Source organism: Panonychus citri, unplaced genomic scaffold, assembly GCF_014898815.1.
Source record: "Panonychus citri isolate SS breed McGregor unplaced genomic scaffold, ASM1489881v1 Contig00139, whole genome shotgun sequence".
Classification (NCBI taxonomy): Eukaryota; Metazoa; Arthropoda; class Arachnida; order Trombidiformes; family Tetranychidae; genus Panonychus; species Panonychus citri.
The window spans coordinates 2,191,269-2,206,199 of NW_026515544.1; the positions used below are offsets into that span (position 1 = coordinate 2,191,269).

General features: G+C 31.5%; 3 protein-coding genes and 1 pseudogene across 3 annotated transcripts; 1 reads left to right on the forward strand and 3 right to left on the reverse strand.

The window, feature by feature from the left end:
- Positions 1 to 53: 53 nt before the first annotated feature.
- On the reverse strand, positions 54 to 2,125 carry LOC128394509 (cytochrome P450 4V2-like; annotated as a pseudogene).
- Positions 2,126 to 3,074: 949 nt separating this feature from the next.
- Positions 3,075 to 5,241, forward strand: LOC128394164 (cytochrome P450 4V2-like). Its single transcript, XM_053354431.1, has 4 exons — positions 3,075 to 3,588; positions 3,682 to 3,797; positions 3,883 to 4,600; positions 4,675 to 5,241. The coding sequence occupies exons 1-4, from the start codon at positions 3,351 to 3,353 to the stop codon at positions 5,202 to 5,204; spliced, it is 1,602 nt and encodes a 533-aa protein (XP_053210406.1). The 5' UTR covers positions 3,075 to 3,350; the 3' UTR covers positions 5,205 to 5,241.
- A 3,820-nt stretch (positions 5,242 to 9,061) lies between these two features.
- Positions 9,062 to 10,907, reverse strand: LOC128394023 (acetylcholinesterase-1-like). Its single transcript, XM_053354257.1, has one exon. It carries the CDS (start codon positions 10,821 to 10,823, stop codon positions 9,165 to 9,167), a length of 1,659 nt encoding a protein of 552 aa, XP_053210232.1. The 5' UTR covers positions 10,824 to 10,907; the 3' UTR covers positions 9,062 to 9,164.
- Positions 10,908 to 12,111: 1,204 nt separating this feature from the next.
- LOC128394022 (cholinesterase-like) lies at positions 12,112 to 13,916 on the reverse strand. Its single transcript, XM_053354256.1, has one exon. It carries the CDS (start codon positions 13,891 to 13,893, stop codon positions 12,214 to 12,216), a length of 1,680 nt encoding a protein of 559 aa, XP_053210231.1. The 5' UTR covers positions 13,894 to 13,916; the 3' UTR covers positions 12,112 to 12,213.
- Positions 13,917 to 14,931: the final 1,015 nt, after the last annotated feature.

Here is a 14,931-nt window from a genome sequence, read left to right on the forward strand (position 1 = left end):
CCAAGATGTTTCTCGATTCCTTGGACAGAATGACATGAATGAAAGAGAAGAAGAAAAAAATAACAGAATTTTAATTCGATTGGATTAGCAAAATGATTTGAATTGAGAAAAAATAAAATGATGATTGATTGTTTCACCCGAATGTCGATTCTTAGGTCATTTACATAGGTCGATTTGCAAAGATTTCGGTTGATGAGTGAACTTTACGAATTGACTCTTTCGTGAAGCATAATTTCAGGGGACATGAAGGTTTCAAAGCGAATTCAATGATGACGGAAACATCTTCGAGTTTCTTTACTGATAGAATTTCAAATCTTCTAATAATATGAATGAGAAAAACTTTCATCTCAATGAGTGCAAATCGATAACCAATACAGTATCTCGGTGAAACGCCGAAGGGTAAATAAGCCCCTTTAGGAATATCAGTTATATTTGATGAGTCGAAACGTTCAGGATTATATTGAGAGGGATTAGGATAAATTCTGGGATCACGATGAATACCAAAATGTTGCATACGACGGTCGTTCCGGCAAGTAAACGATAACCATTCATATCGATGGACTCATCTAGATCTCTTCCAATTAACGGTATTGGAGGATAAAGTCTCATCGACTCCTTAATACACTTATCAAGATATTCACATTGATTAACTTTCTCAATATCATTAACTGGTTCGTTGTCAGGAAACATTGATGTAATTTCTTGATATAATTTATCTTGAATATCAAGACGATTTCCTGAAAGAAATGAGAAAAAAAGTTGAGATAACTTGAAGGTTAAATGACCTTAAGATCTTACCTAAGATGAACAATGTCCAGTTAAGTCCAGTAGCTGTAGTCTCATGCCCTGCGGCGACAGTTGTGAACAGTTCTTCACTTATTCCTTCCGAATCGATTTTGCCCTTATTAGAGCTCATAAGTAAATCCACGAAATTGCTGGACGAAGATCGATTGTTATTTTCTTGACCATTGATTTCATTAGAATTGTGATCAAAAATTTGCTTGACCGAAGAATCAAAAAATCGATACACCTTATTGGTCATTTGATAATTTTCTTTGCCCAATTTAGTTGTTCGGAAAAGTCGATCGTTCCATATAAGCGGATTGAATATTCTCGCCATCGTTACCGATTCCATTACCTCGATAGTCTTAATCATGTGAACTTTATCCTCTTTATTTGTGTCCACCGGCATATTCAAGGTCACTTGAAAGATAATATCACAAGTCGATGAATGAATATGCTCAGCGAGGTTTAAAGGTTTCCCTTTATGCGAAAGCTTGACCAGTTCCTCATTTATCAGCGAACCAAAGACTTGGTCAATGGTCAGTATAAAGTTTTTCTGTTGTTTACTAACGAAAAAAGGTTCAATCATTTTTCGTCTCATTTTCCATTTATCACCTTTCGAAGTGACCAAACCCTCTTTAAGTCCAATAAACTTATAGAATGCCGGTTTACTTATCGAGTTTTTACTCATCAATATCTATTGTTGGAGAGAGAGAGAGATAATCATAATTAATCGAGGAAACAATTAAAAACTCTAGATAACAGTTAATCACCTCGACACATTTATAGTCACATAAAAAAACCAAAGGTGACCAACTAATCCAGATCACATAAAGACCCGATTTAGCTTGATGGTCAGAAGCCGTTCGGACAAAAAAGTTAGTTGTATTAACTGTTGATTGGAAAAAATATTGAAATAAATTGTAGTTAATTGAGAATCTGATCAATATTTACAATCAAACTTGATGATTGTCAAGGAAAAGATTATGAAAATGAAATCAACCTTAATCCGGTTGTGGATTAGACTCACATTGATATGTTGCTAATTCAGTGTTCCAATAATCAGGTAGCAATTTAATCACATCACCAAATAGATATGAACAATTAACATCCCTTGGAAATTTACAATAATGATTAAGAAATTTGATTAGGTTGTAAACCTTTTTAACAATGAAAACCAATAAAACAATTACAATTAAGTTAATTAACGATTTATCAATGAGCTGTAAATTATTAACACTAAATATCATTATGATGATGATGAGATTAACTTGATAACATTTGACAAAAACTTTTACAATCAAATTGTTATTATCAAGTTATCGATGAAAATGAAACAATTACAACTGAATTGAATCAAAATTTAGTTAAATTACCTTTCCAAGGAATTGATTTAATTATAATTACACTGGTGAAAAAGGAGGAGAGATTAATGAATTTCAACATAAATTGTTTACCTTGGAAACTTTTACAATTTAATTAAACTGTTAACCGGTTTGATTACTATCAATGAAAATTTACTCTGTAAATCATCATGATAATAACTAATTAGGGAAAATAAAAGGTGACAATTGACAGCAATCAGTCAATAGCTTGTTAATTAGTTTACAACCCAAGTTATTAACACAGGAATTAATTGTTGTCAAAATTATGAATCTCAATTGTTATTCATTTGGATAATCATTTAGATAAACATTGATTTTGATGAAAATTCCCTAAATGATTAACATGCAAACTTAATAGTTGAATTTAAGTTGACCAATTGTTGAACAATTAAGGTAATCAACTGAAAAGAGAGAGAAGCAATTTGATTGTATCTCTTAATTATTTTCTGATCACTTTTGTCAGTTTTTACAATTGAATTGATTGTTTGACCTTCTCACAATCAAAAAATGATATTAGTTAAACCTAATCAGTGGCAATTGATTTAATAGCATCAAATTAGCGATATGAATTCTGTTCAACTAATCGCTGCTCGTTACTACTTTACGATCATTAGTCTGAAATCAGGAAATTTGCCTGATTACCTTGAAATTTATTTCGATTGAAAATCGTAATCAAGGTAAATAAGATGGACACCACGTGGAAGGGAAATTCATTGAGGTTGCCTGAGAGAGAGAGAGAGAGCGAGAGCTAAAAATAATTCAGCTAATAAATTCTAGTCAATTAGTATTATTTAATTTCGCTAATGATGAATATTAATTTCCAATTGACTATTTTAAACGATTCGAAAGTTTAATTAGCGTGAAAATTTCTTCTTTATTCAATAATTAAGGAGTTTTTTCTACCATTGATCAAACAGTTAATTATGATTAAAATTAGTCAGTCTTCTGGTTTAACCAGTTTCTCTCATAATAGTTAACCGAATTACCCTTTCAGGCTTTCTCCAGCCTCGGGGTTCTATTAGTCTTGTCTATCTTGTCTAGTGTGAGAGAGTTTAAATCATAGAGTTGTGAGCATTTAAGCTAATCGGATTTAAGAGAAAATCTTCATTTGATTATTGGGAATTCACCTTAACACTTTTCCATCCAAAGTTCCCCAAGTGTATTCATTGTAATTCTATTGCAATGGATGTCATACTGCCCATTTTAGGCAATTATATGAAAATATTTTTCGAATTTACAACTTATTCGATGATTCTTTTAACGTTATATTATTTCGTCTATGTGCCGATCTCGAATTTGATATTCCATATATATTATGCTCATCGATTCCATTATACTCCATGTCATCCGATCTATGGTCATCTACGGAACCTCATACCCAAATTTCCAGATCCAAGTTATGATTTAAAAGATTCATCAAGTGAGTGAAGTTCATTTTCATGGTGATATATTTTGATGTTTTTCTCTGAGTTTATTTGGTTCTAATTGTTTCAATTGTAATGTTTTTGCTTAGAAAACTTTTACGAGTTAATGATGAAGTTAAATGATCCCGTTAAAGGTGATAACGTATCAATCATGTGGATTGGTTGGCTTCCAGTTTATATAATTTCGGGTGCCGCCGGAATTGAGGTACGAACTTGATTGAACCAATGTAATTATATTCCAAAGGTCATTAGAACTAAACTTTCCGTGTCTCTTTCGTTGTTAACATTAGGCTGTTCTATCAAAATCTAATATCACCAAGCCTCATTTCTATAAGTTTATTGGACTTCGAGATGGTTTAGTTACTTCCGATCCTGATAAATGGCGAGTTCGTCGTAAGTTTATTGAACCTTTTTTCAAGACGAAAAGACATCAACATTTTGCATCAGTTATGGATAAAGAAATAAGTAAATTGCCCGATCAAATTATGGATAAAATTGGTCAACCTTACGATATTGAAAATCTTATTCATGAAAGTGCTCTAAGTGTGATTCTTGAAATCTCCTGGGGAATTCCCTGTGATGAATGTCATGACATGAAACGTATCTGGTTGGATGTTCTTAACAAAGGTGAAGTATATTTTATCCAGAGAGTTTATAATCCGTTATTTTGGTACACTGGATTATATTTGAGGTTCGAAGCAGGTAAAAAGTACCAGGAAAACTTGCAAAGAGTCGTTGAAGGGCTTGAGTTCGTTGAGAATCTAAAGCAAAAGGAGAGAGAAACGAAAATCATGGCGAAAATGAATAACAATGATGACGGTGGAAAAGATAATCATTTAGATATTTACGATAAAGATAACGGTTCTTTGTACGATTTTATAAAGCACAACAATGAGACAGGTAAAGTACAAATTGACCGAGATGGTATTGACGAGGAACTACTGACCATGGCCGCTGCTGGACATGAGACAGTTTCAGTTGGATTACGTTGGACATTATTCACTTTAGGTGAGTTTGCTATTCAAAGTACTTTTTGTTTGGTTGATAGATTTCCATTCATTTTGATTGCCATTTCCTTTCAGGTAATAATCTTGAAATTCAGGAGCGTTTATATCAAGAGATTATTGAAATTTTCCCTGATGATACACCGACAGATGATTTAGATAAATTAGCTCAATGTAAATTTCTTGACCAGTGTCTCAAAGAGTCACTCAGGTTAAACCCACCGATTCATGGAGTTTCCCGACAATTAGATGAAGATGTCACCATTAACGGTTCCAAGATACTGAAAAACTCAGTGGTTATCCTTAATTTCAGTGCAACTCATCATGATGCCAAAATTTTCCCAGATCCGCTTAAATATGATCCAGATCGATGGTCACTCGAAAACGAGACCATTTTACCCAAAGGTGCATTTACCCCGTTTGCCCTTGGGCCTCGAAATTGCATTGGTTACCGTTATGCTTTACTCGAAATGAAGATCTACCTAATTAATATAATTCGTCGATTTCAATTTGTATCGGTTCGTAAGCCGGAAGAGGTAACTCGAAGATACGAAATTGCCCTCCAGCCAAATTGCCCTTTAGAGCAAATATTTACACCTAGAAAATGAATTAATTAAAAAACAATTATCTTAATCAATTAGAAAATGTTTTCCAATTTAAATTTAATTTCACTTCTTAAATTGTTTTTGTCTCTTATTGAGATTTTCTTAATCATAATTAAGTATCCTCATGATTACAATCACTTCCCTGATTTGATTGTCATGAATTGATTTTTACTTGAAATCTTTTCCTAACTGTGTTAATAATGATAACCGCAAGCCTTTAATTAATCACGTTACGATTAAGGCCTTTAGATTGTAATTAAAAGGTAATTAAAGTAAATATATTAACATTTTGTTTCTCTCGATAATCAGTAATGTTCAAAATTAGTTTGGATTAATATTATTATCGCTTATCAATTGATTACAATCAATTTTAATCATTCAATCAACTTGAAATCACTTGAGAAAATGAAAAGTTAATTAATAACTATTAATGTATCATTTTAAATGGTTTCAATTGGGAAACTGAATTGATCACAACTCAAAAAGTTGATATTTTTGTGTTAAACAAACTTTATCAGTTAATTAATTGGAAAATTTTTAATTCACTTCCTCATGATTGGTAAAAAAAAGTTTAGCTATTGATAAAATTTCTTAATTGTTTAGTTAATTGTTATTTTGATTGGGTTAGCATCAAGTTAAGCTAAGAAACAACAATTAACTTTACATTGTCAAGGTAATGATGTGTTGATTAAATGTTGATAAAAGTTTAGTTTAGTGATTTGTTTCCATGGTTGCGAGTTGATTTAATTGTTTGATACCATGGAAATGAATTAATTATGTTTTGCATGAAAACTTAATTGTTTCTCATTTTGTATCATGTAAATCAAGTGGAAAAGTTGAATGGCCATCAAAAGAGATACGAATTGATTGGATTTTATTAAGGAAAATTGATCAAATCGATAAGTCGATGATTAAATGTTCTGATTGTTGTAAACTCTATCATTGTAATAAGAGAGATAATTTAGAAACATGATAATCAAGACAATCAGTAAATTGTTACTGATCAAATACAAATACATGATCACAACAATTGAACAACCAGTTGATTTAAACTTGATTGTTGAACTTGATTTTTGTTTGTTTGTTTTACCAGAAAAAGGATTTGATGATGAAGAGGAAGATGAAAAGATGAAAATGAAGATGCGGATGAAGATGAAGATGAAGATGAAGATGAAGATGATGATGATTATCATCTGTTAACCTAATTATCGACAGGTTATCTTGCAATTTAATCACCATCATCATCAGATTAATACACGATAAGGAATAAATTGTTTTGTGGTTCTTCTTGTTGATTCAGTTTAACCCTGATTGTTAATTTAATACTAAATTACGACCATACAAATATAACTAATCACGAACTTTTGTCCAAAAATTGGTCAACAATTCGTGTAAATTTAATAATATCAATTGCCGATCGACAATCAACTGATTTAGCAATGAATTAATATGTGAACATTTGACATGAAGCTCAATTCTAATGATTTAATTGATTGTGATTAAGATTATTGATATTGTACAATCAATTGTATTCACACCGAAGTCATAATATCAACAATGTTTACGTTTTATCTCAATTGATCTGAATTACTATTAATAATTAAATTAATCACTTTCAGTTAGTTATTTTAGTTTGAACAAATCAGTCTTAATTGGGGAAATTAATTGTGGTTAATTTTGTTTATGTAATAAACTATTGTATTGTTGTGCTTTTAATTGTTTCAATTGAGTTGATTGAGAATAATTTTTTCCAGATTTACAGCAATTAACTTTTTGCTATTTAACGATTTCAATTAAATTGATTCACTTTTGCTTGTGCACTTTTAACCTTTAATTTAGTTAATAAGTTTAATTAAACTTGTCGGTCAATTTAAATTGTTATAACAATTAACTCAATCAATTAAGCGATATCCATTTATAGTCTCAAGTTCAATTGAAATCTATTAGTAACAATTAAAGATTACCAAATAATGATTGTTGACCGTTAATTGTCAATTTCCAATTAAAGTTAATCAATCAGTCAATTGATTGATTTAATGCTTTGATTGTGGTGAAAGTTTATTCATGTTAATTATTAATAAAAAATGAAATAATTTGTTGATTGTTATCAACAATTAGCATGATGATTAATCAGATTTTAAGGAGAAAAAGTTTTTCATTTTCTATTCTTAAACTTAATCTCGACATTTACATGTGACAATTTGTTGATTGTCGAGTTACAATCAACTAATTGTCATGACCAGAATTCAAATGAACGGAAAAACTAAATCCGGTCCAAATTAAGTCCCACTGTCAACAGGAAGTAATAAAGAGGAAGAAAAAAAAAGATAATTCGAGAATTAAGATTAACAATTTAAGATGAAACTCTGATTGGTACAGTGATTAACTTGTTGCTTCTTATTATCTTCATCATCAAGATGAGGATGAAGATGAAGAGATGACTCTCTTTATAACGGTAATAATAATTGAACTAAATTGACCATTTAGATTCTGGTCAGAACTTTTTTTTATATTCGATAATAAAAAAAACTTGTTCTCTTCCTTCATGGAACAATCAATTTTGTAATTGTAAACTGTCATCATCTTAATCATCTTCATCTTCATCTTCATCAACATTTACCTTTTCTAATTGTTCAATTAAATTGGTTGATCGAAAAGTTTTCAAGTCAATTTCATTTGTTAATCTTTTCTGGTGTTGGTTTTGTTGATTGTGTTTCCATGATTAAGATGATGATGATGATGATGATGTTTATTGATGATCTATTTAATTGATTTCAACTAATAACACACACAATCAACTTAATCATTATCTTAATCATGATTATCGTTGATCATTTGAAAGTCAACGCCTTTCAATTTGATGATTAATTTTGTTTGGGTGATGAAAAACTTAATCATCTCTCTTTTTGTTAAAATGATTTAGTTTTCACTGATTATCAGGATTCATTGATTCTAATTGTCAATTAAAATTTGGTTCATTACAAACACCCAACCACCTCCGTATTTGTCTGATCATCATTACAATTAAGACTCATGATTAACTTTAATCACAACTCGAAATGTTGATCATCAATCTCAAGCTGGGAATCAACATGAATCATTGATTGTTGATTAGCTTTGATTTTTTGCCAACTAAAAATTTTAATTAACCAAATTGATGAGACAATCATGATGCTCATATAATTACAGTTAACTAACTAATTGTTGTTCATGAAAAGTTAATTAAAATGAGAGAAAAATTGAGAAAAAAAACTTTTTTTCTTCACAATTTGATATAACCTCTTTTCCAACCAACATAATCAGACTAATTCTAGTTCTAGAACAATTAATTGACTTCTTTTGACGATTAACAGAGTTAATTATCATGATGAGAATTAACAATTAATCGGAAAATTTTTTCCTTCTTTTCGGTACAAGTTTAAATTTCTCAACGATCCCTTGGACTTGAAATCAAAACAAAAACATTTTTGTTTACAATTTAATTGTTATTCTAAATCAAGGTTGCTAATTAAGTGTTTCAATTAATTTAATTGTGTTTCGTCTAAACTTTGTGACTCTTAATAGTGGATTAATTGTTTGAACGAGGTTAAATTTCACTATTTAAATGGAACAGGTAAGTTTTTTATTCTTGAATCTTATTTACAGTAATTTTGGTTTTCTCTTTTTTTGAATTTTTCTATCAAATTGTAATATTAATCCTCTTTCACTCTAACCTGATTAACTAGTCATCCAAAGTCAACGGAAACCTGATAATTGACAGCAAATATCATCTAAACAATAGTGTGAGACTGTAAGTATATCTATTGATTTAGAGACACTACAAGGTGACACTTTGTAACAAATCTTGGCGATAATAAAGATTTAAGATCAAATTGGAAAGATTATTATTTTTTTAATTCTATTCTTTTCTTTTATCTTAGGGTGACAATTTATTTTCCAAACACTTTGGGATGATTACAATCTCTATGGTATCGAGTAATTGTAAAGCTCGGCCCATTCACTGCAAAAGTACTGACTATGTTCAATTACATTTCTTGGATTAAGTGAGAATTGTTTGATTAATTGTAATGCATTTGGATCGTTTTTATCCAATTTAATTGATGTCCAATCGTTTAATGGAATACCTTTGGTGAAATTGCCGAAAATTTCCAACATGATGGAGCTAAATTGCCGATCGGAAGGGGAATAGTTATCATAATGTCGATATGGAGCACCAAGTCCAAATAGCAAATCGTCACCATGTTTGGTTCCATAAGGACGAGAGAGATTCTCACCGGTGTAAACATTTCTATAAAAGAAAATATCATCATTTACCTGAGAGAGAAATTCTGATAAAATAAGAGATGGACACTTGTAATTCATGTCAGAACAAAATTTCACACAACGTGACCTTATATCGAGATAATCTGTCGGATCGGCTTCATCAAAGTAAAGCTTAAAAATGGCCTCAAATTGATCTGTAGTTAGATTTTTGATCGCAAAGGAGACTCGATCTTTGGTAAATTCATAAGCATCTTGGATCGTTGAAAGAGTTGCAAGTGACGCTTCTGTTATAAACATTGAAGCCTCGTCTTGTTCAGAGCCGAAAAGCATGGGTACATTTTGATTATCTTCGAGATGATTAGCGTGATTAACCATTGGTGGATTAGGAATTAACTTGGTTCCATAAACTGGTAGAAAAGCTGTAATTTCTGAAGCTCCGATTCCATTGATTTCCTTTGAACTTTGAGCTTGTACCAAATCATCAGTTGATACTTTCTTCAAACAATCAATTGTCTCCATTGACAATTTAATAGAAGACTTTAATTCATCACCAACACTTAAACAATTAACCTTTCGTGCCAAGAATTTAGTCTTCATAGTACCAGTTTCATGGGAATCCATGTGAATCTGATTAGTCGCTGATCCACTCATCATAATTAATCGTGAATACAATTGCCTTGTATTGGCTAAACTCGAGATTATTGAAACCATTTTGGATCCCGCACTTAGACCAGTTAATGTAACACGATCAGGATCTCCGCCAAATGACCTTATATTATCGTGGATCCATTTTAGTACCATAAGGGTATCATAAATGCCGAGATTACCTGGCATTTCATCATGTTCACCAAAAGCAAATCCAAAAGCTCCAAGTCGATAATTTGAATTAACAACAATAATCTTCTGAGTCGCAGCCAAGATTTCACCCCGACAATCCGGCATTGATCCTGAACTTGAAGTATATCCAGACCCATGAATATGATAAAACACCGGCAACAATTGACTCTCCTTATCATCAAATTCTGGTCTCCATAGATTCAAATATAAACAGTTTTCACTTATATTGAAATTCAAATCTTTCGAGGGCTTTTGAGCACAACCATCACGAAAATAAGTGGCCTGATATGGTTTTAACCAAGTTGAATTAAAATACTCTGGTAATTGGAATCGTTTATTTCCCAACGGTGGCTCAGCAAATGGAATACCAAGAAAAGCTTGATAATTATATTGGAAATTAGTTAAATTGTAAAATCCATTCAAACCTTGAATTGGACCATAACGAGTTGATACAACTGGATCAATAGTGGCACAATTAACATCAATTAAACTGACAAGCAAGGATAAGATCAATGGAAACATTTCAATTCAAGTTAATTTCGTAAATTGCTTCTCATTTAAACCAATAACTAACAACCTAATTTGATTAGTAGTTTATTGTTTAAACGAAACACTAATATTCAGATTATGCGAATTGTTGAAATTTTTATATTCTTTGCTCATCCTTTGGTTATTTCCCAGGTATTATAATTATGCTATTATATTAAGATTATTCTTGGTTCTAAGCCAGATAGCAATTGTAATTTGATTACTAATCATTGATTTTCATTCTACACCCTCAATTAGATTTGATTGTTTATCAATATTGGGGAACCACTTTACGGATCATCACTGTTATTTTAAGTCGTTAATCTGATTCCAATTTAATAACCGACAGAAACAAAACAAATCAAGTAAATCTTCAATGGAGACAAATAAAGTGACATTGAGATTATTTCAAGTTGACATTGTATTATGATAATAATAGGAAGACAATTAAGATATCAGAAAGACTTAGTGTTTGATGTTAACTAACTTGTGACTTTCCTCATTATTAAATCAAAAGGACAATAAACCTGATTTTCATTTGAATCACTTAATTTCCAATATGATTATTGTATCAATTTACATATTTACTATTCAGTGTGTATTCATTTGAATGCTTTGGATTTATATTAATATTTTCATATATCAAGAGATTTCTTTCGGTATAATTACCGAAATAATTAAATACCAACACTTAAGGTAAATTTACCTTTCTTTGTATTTGTAGCTCTTGTTATATGATTGGAAGGGATTTTAATTACCAAAGTTCAATTAGGTCGACTTTTATGATCTTAATGAGATCTATTTGTTTATTATAATTGTCGATAATCCAATATCTTTGCCCACTCTAAGGACCTTTTCTGATAATCATTGATATTATCTCTTGGATTGAGATTTGATTGTTTGATCAATTAATGAATTTTGATCATTTTTTATCCAATTTAGCCAATCGTTTAATGGAAGACCTTTTGATGAAATTACTAAATAATTCAAACAAAATGGATCTAAATTGCTGTCATGAAGATATGAATGGGTCAAACTGTCGATATGAAGCTCCAAGCGTAACCATAAGATCATCTCCATGATGAGTGCGATAAGGACGCGATTATTTCTTAGCCAAATGGATAATTTTTGGAAAAGAAAATATCACAACCAAAGGAACTGAAAGAAAACGGAACCTCAAATCGGTTTAGCAAATTGAATCGACTATCACTCGGAGGTTATATTCATTTCATAGGGATTCAAGTGCCAGGAGCAATTTTGAGACTGTTTCCAAACAGAGTAATCAGTTAATTGTCTTTTTATTTATGAGGGTTCGTTTGACGATTCGATTATTACGAGTTTAAATATTGAGCTTGATTGTTAAAAGACAATTGTAATTAGCTTGTTAATTGATTGATTTAAGGTCTATGGTTACATCAAATCCAAGAAGCTTTGACCATTCGACACAAATTGATTGTTTCTCATAATTAACGTTCGTGTCTTGATAATTAATTTCCCGAATTCTTGGTTCGACTTTGGGCTTAAGTCTATCGAAATGTAACTCAGGCCAATCAACTAAAGTTCCGTTGGTGACAAAACCAACCATCAATTCAATTAATCTCATGCTTGTCATCTCATCTCTGACAGAATAACTTCTGGTGCCAAAGAATTGGAAATTTGGATTATTCGGTCTAAGTGGATTCCCGAAGAAAAGTTCAACTGAATCTCCATGCCAAGGTCCATCCGGTCGAGCTTCAGGCCCATACTTGTCGAGAATATAATCAAATTCAGTGAAATGAATCGAATGTCGATTAGAATAAATTTCTGACAAAGCCAAAGATGTACATCGAAAAGAATAATCATTCATAAAGTTTGTCAACGCAGTTCGAAGTGACCGATCATCTCCATCAACGGAATCTTTAAAATAGAAATCGTAAAATGGTTTCATTTCAGTTTCCGTTAGATCTTTTTTGATGTACGACAAATGATCCCAAGCCATTGACCAGCCTTCAGCTCGAGTTTTCGGCTTCAAGTATCCCCAAAAAGCAGCCGTCTCATCCTTTGAAATTCCGTCGACAATTTTTATTTTCTGACTTGTGGAATTGAAACTTGACCAGAAAAGATCGATAAGTGGCTTTGGAATTAGTGGTGTTCCATAAACGGGAATGAAAGCACAATGTTCCGCTCCACCGATCGCTTTAATATCTTCATCTTGATTCTTTTCAATAATGATCGAAGCGTTTACCGTTTGTAAGCAACGAACAACTCGTTTGGTCAATGGACCTTCGGGAACTGGACCACAACCCACTTTTTCCGCCAACAGTTTAGTTTTGTCGATGGCTATGGTTGTATTTTCAATGAACATTGGATGAACTGAGACACCCGAAAGTATAAAGAGTTGAGAGTAAAGGGAATGATCAATTGTTGGAAGAACGGGAAAAGTTGAACTAATCATTGAACCCGCTGAATGGCCACTTAAAGTGACCTGCTCAGGGTCACCACCAAAGTAGCCAATATTTTCACGAGTCCATTTTAAAGCCGTTATCACATCACTTATGCCTTGGTTTTGAATATGATCAGTGTCACCAAAAGCGAAACCAAAAGCACCTAAACGATAATTAATCGTCACAACAATAATTGAACCTAAAGAGGTAATCACATCACCAGGGTTATCTGAACCAGATCCTTCTCGATAACCCGAACCATGGACCCAAAGTAACACAGGAAGTGGACTGATCTTCGTAATCGATTCATTAACCACCGGTCGCCAAATGTTGAGAAACAAACAATCCTCGCTTGTCCCTTCGATCGGTAGTTGAGTACATTTTGGACCATAAGTGTCGGCTTTTAGAATACCCATCCAATGGTCAGAGTTTACCTTCGAGTACTGAAATCGTTTCGGGATTCGACCATATTGGACACCGAGAAACTCTTCATAATATTGGTCTGAGATATTTTTCAAATTACCTTGAATTTGTCCAAGCTTCGTGGTCACTATTGGATCATCATCACCAAGAGACTGACCAACTATCAGGCTAATAATAAAAAAGAGCTGGACAGCATATGAAGTAATCAAATACATCATTATGATTGAGTTTTCATCAACTAATCACGTTTACCCTAATTAAAATTTAATTATTGTTCAACTGATCAACTTTTTTAATTGTTAAATATCTACCTGATTGTATCAATCATAGGATGTATCGAAATCATCCAATATAATGAAAATTCAACAATTAATCAATTATCTGATAAAGTAAAATAAAATCTTATCTTTCAATGTCCACGTGCAAATATCAATAGATTCATTAATTTAAAACAATCGACTGATAATTTAATCAAATGCACTTAGCTAACTAAACATAATCATGTTATTGCTATTCAACTGTCTATTTTTCATCCATTGAAAGTGAATTTTGTTTAATCCAAGACCATTAAGTGAAATTTGCAAGCAACAAGTGCAAATGCTTTAATTATATCAACTGGAATTAGTTTATCATATTAATTTCAATCCAATATTAACGATCTATTTAACAGGAATTGTTATTACATGTATATTGTATATTGAGATATCAAAGCTCGAGGTGCAAAGTAATACGAATGAAAAGTTTCTGATTCACTCTTTTGGTGCAAATAATTAGTTAATTGTTGTATCAACTAATCACTTGATAAGAAAGGTACTAATGTACCTGCAACATTGTCAATAAGAATTTATTTGATTGCAAGCATCCAAACACATCCTGAATTATCTGAACATCATCACAATTAATATTCTTAACTTATTAACTGATTAACTTAATTGCACCAAAAAAGGTTGATTATTAATATCAAGCAGGGAATCAATAGGAATAATTCAATTTTGAATAGCAAAAATGTTTCGCGCCAACGCTAATTACAATTATAACGATCGCCTTTACTTTTTGCTGAGTTGTTTCAATAATCGATCAATTTTTATTTCATTTTCTTTAAAAATAATCGACCAATCAATGATTTATAAATCAGTTGTTTCATTTAACTTGATTGTGATTCTTTCATCTAAATTTTGACATTGGTGACATTTCTTAATAAGAACAATCAAATTTAATGAATGATACTTACCAATACCCTGTTAATCCTAATCTCA

What these genes read in the sequence shown, in the direction of transcription:
- LOC128394023 (XM_053354257.1), bottom strand. Translation starts at nt 10,823, where the DNA reads ATGTTTCCATTGATCTTATCCTTGCTTGTCAGTTTAATTGATGTTAAT.
- LOC128394022 (XM_053354256.1), bottom strand. Translation starts at nt 13,893, where the DNA reads ATGATGTATTTGATTACTTCATATGCTGTCCAGCTCTTTTTTATTATT.
- LOC128394164 (XM_053354431.1), top strand. Translation starts at nt 3,351, where the DNA reads ATGGATGTCATACTGCCCATTTTAGGCAATTATATGAAAATATTTTTC. An exon ending in TGATTTAAAAGATTCATCAA is followed by an intron (nt 3,589 to 3,681) that starts GTGAGTGAAGTT and finishes GTTTTTGCTTAG; the next exon opens with AAAACTTTTACGAGTTAATG. An exon ending in TTGGACATTATTCACTTTAG is followed by an intron (nt 4,601 to 4,674) that starts GTGAGTTTGCTA and finishes ATTTCCTTTCAG; the next exon opens with GTAATAATCTTGAAATTCAG.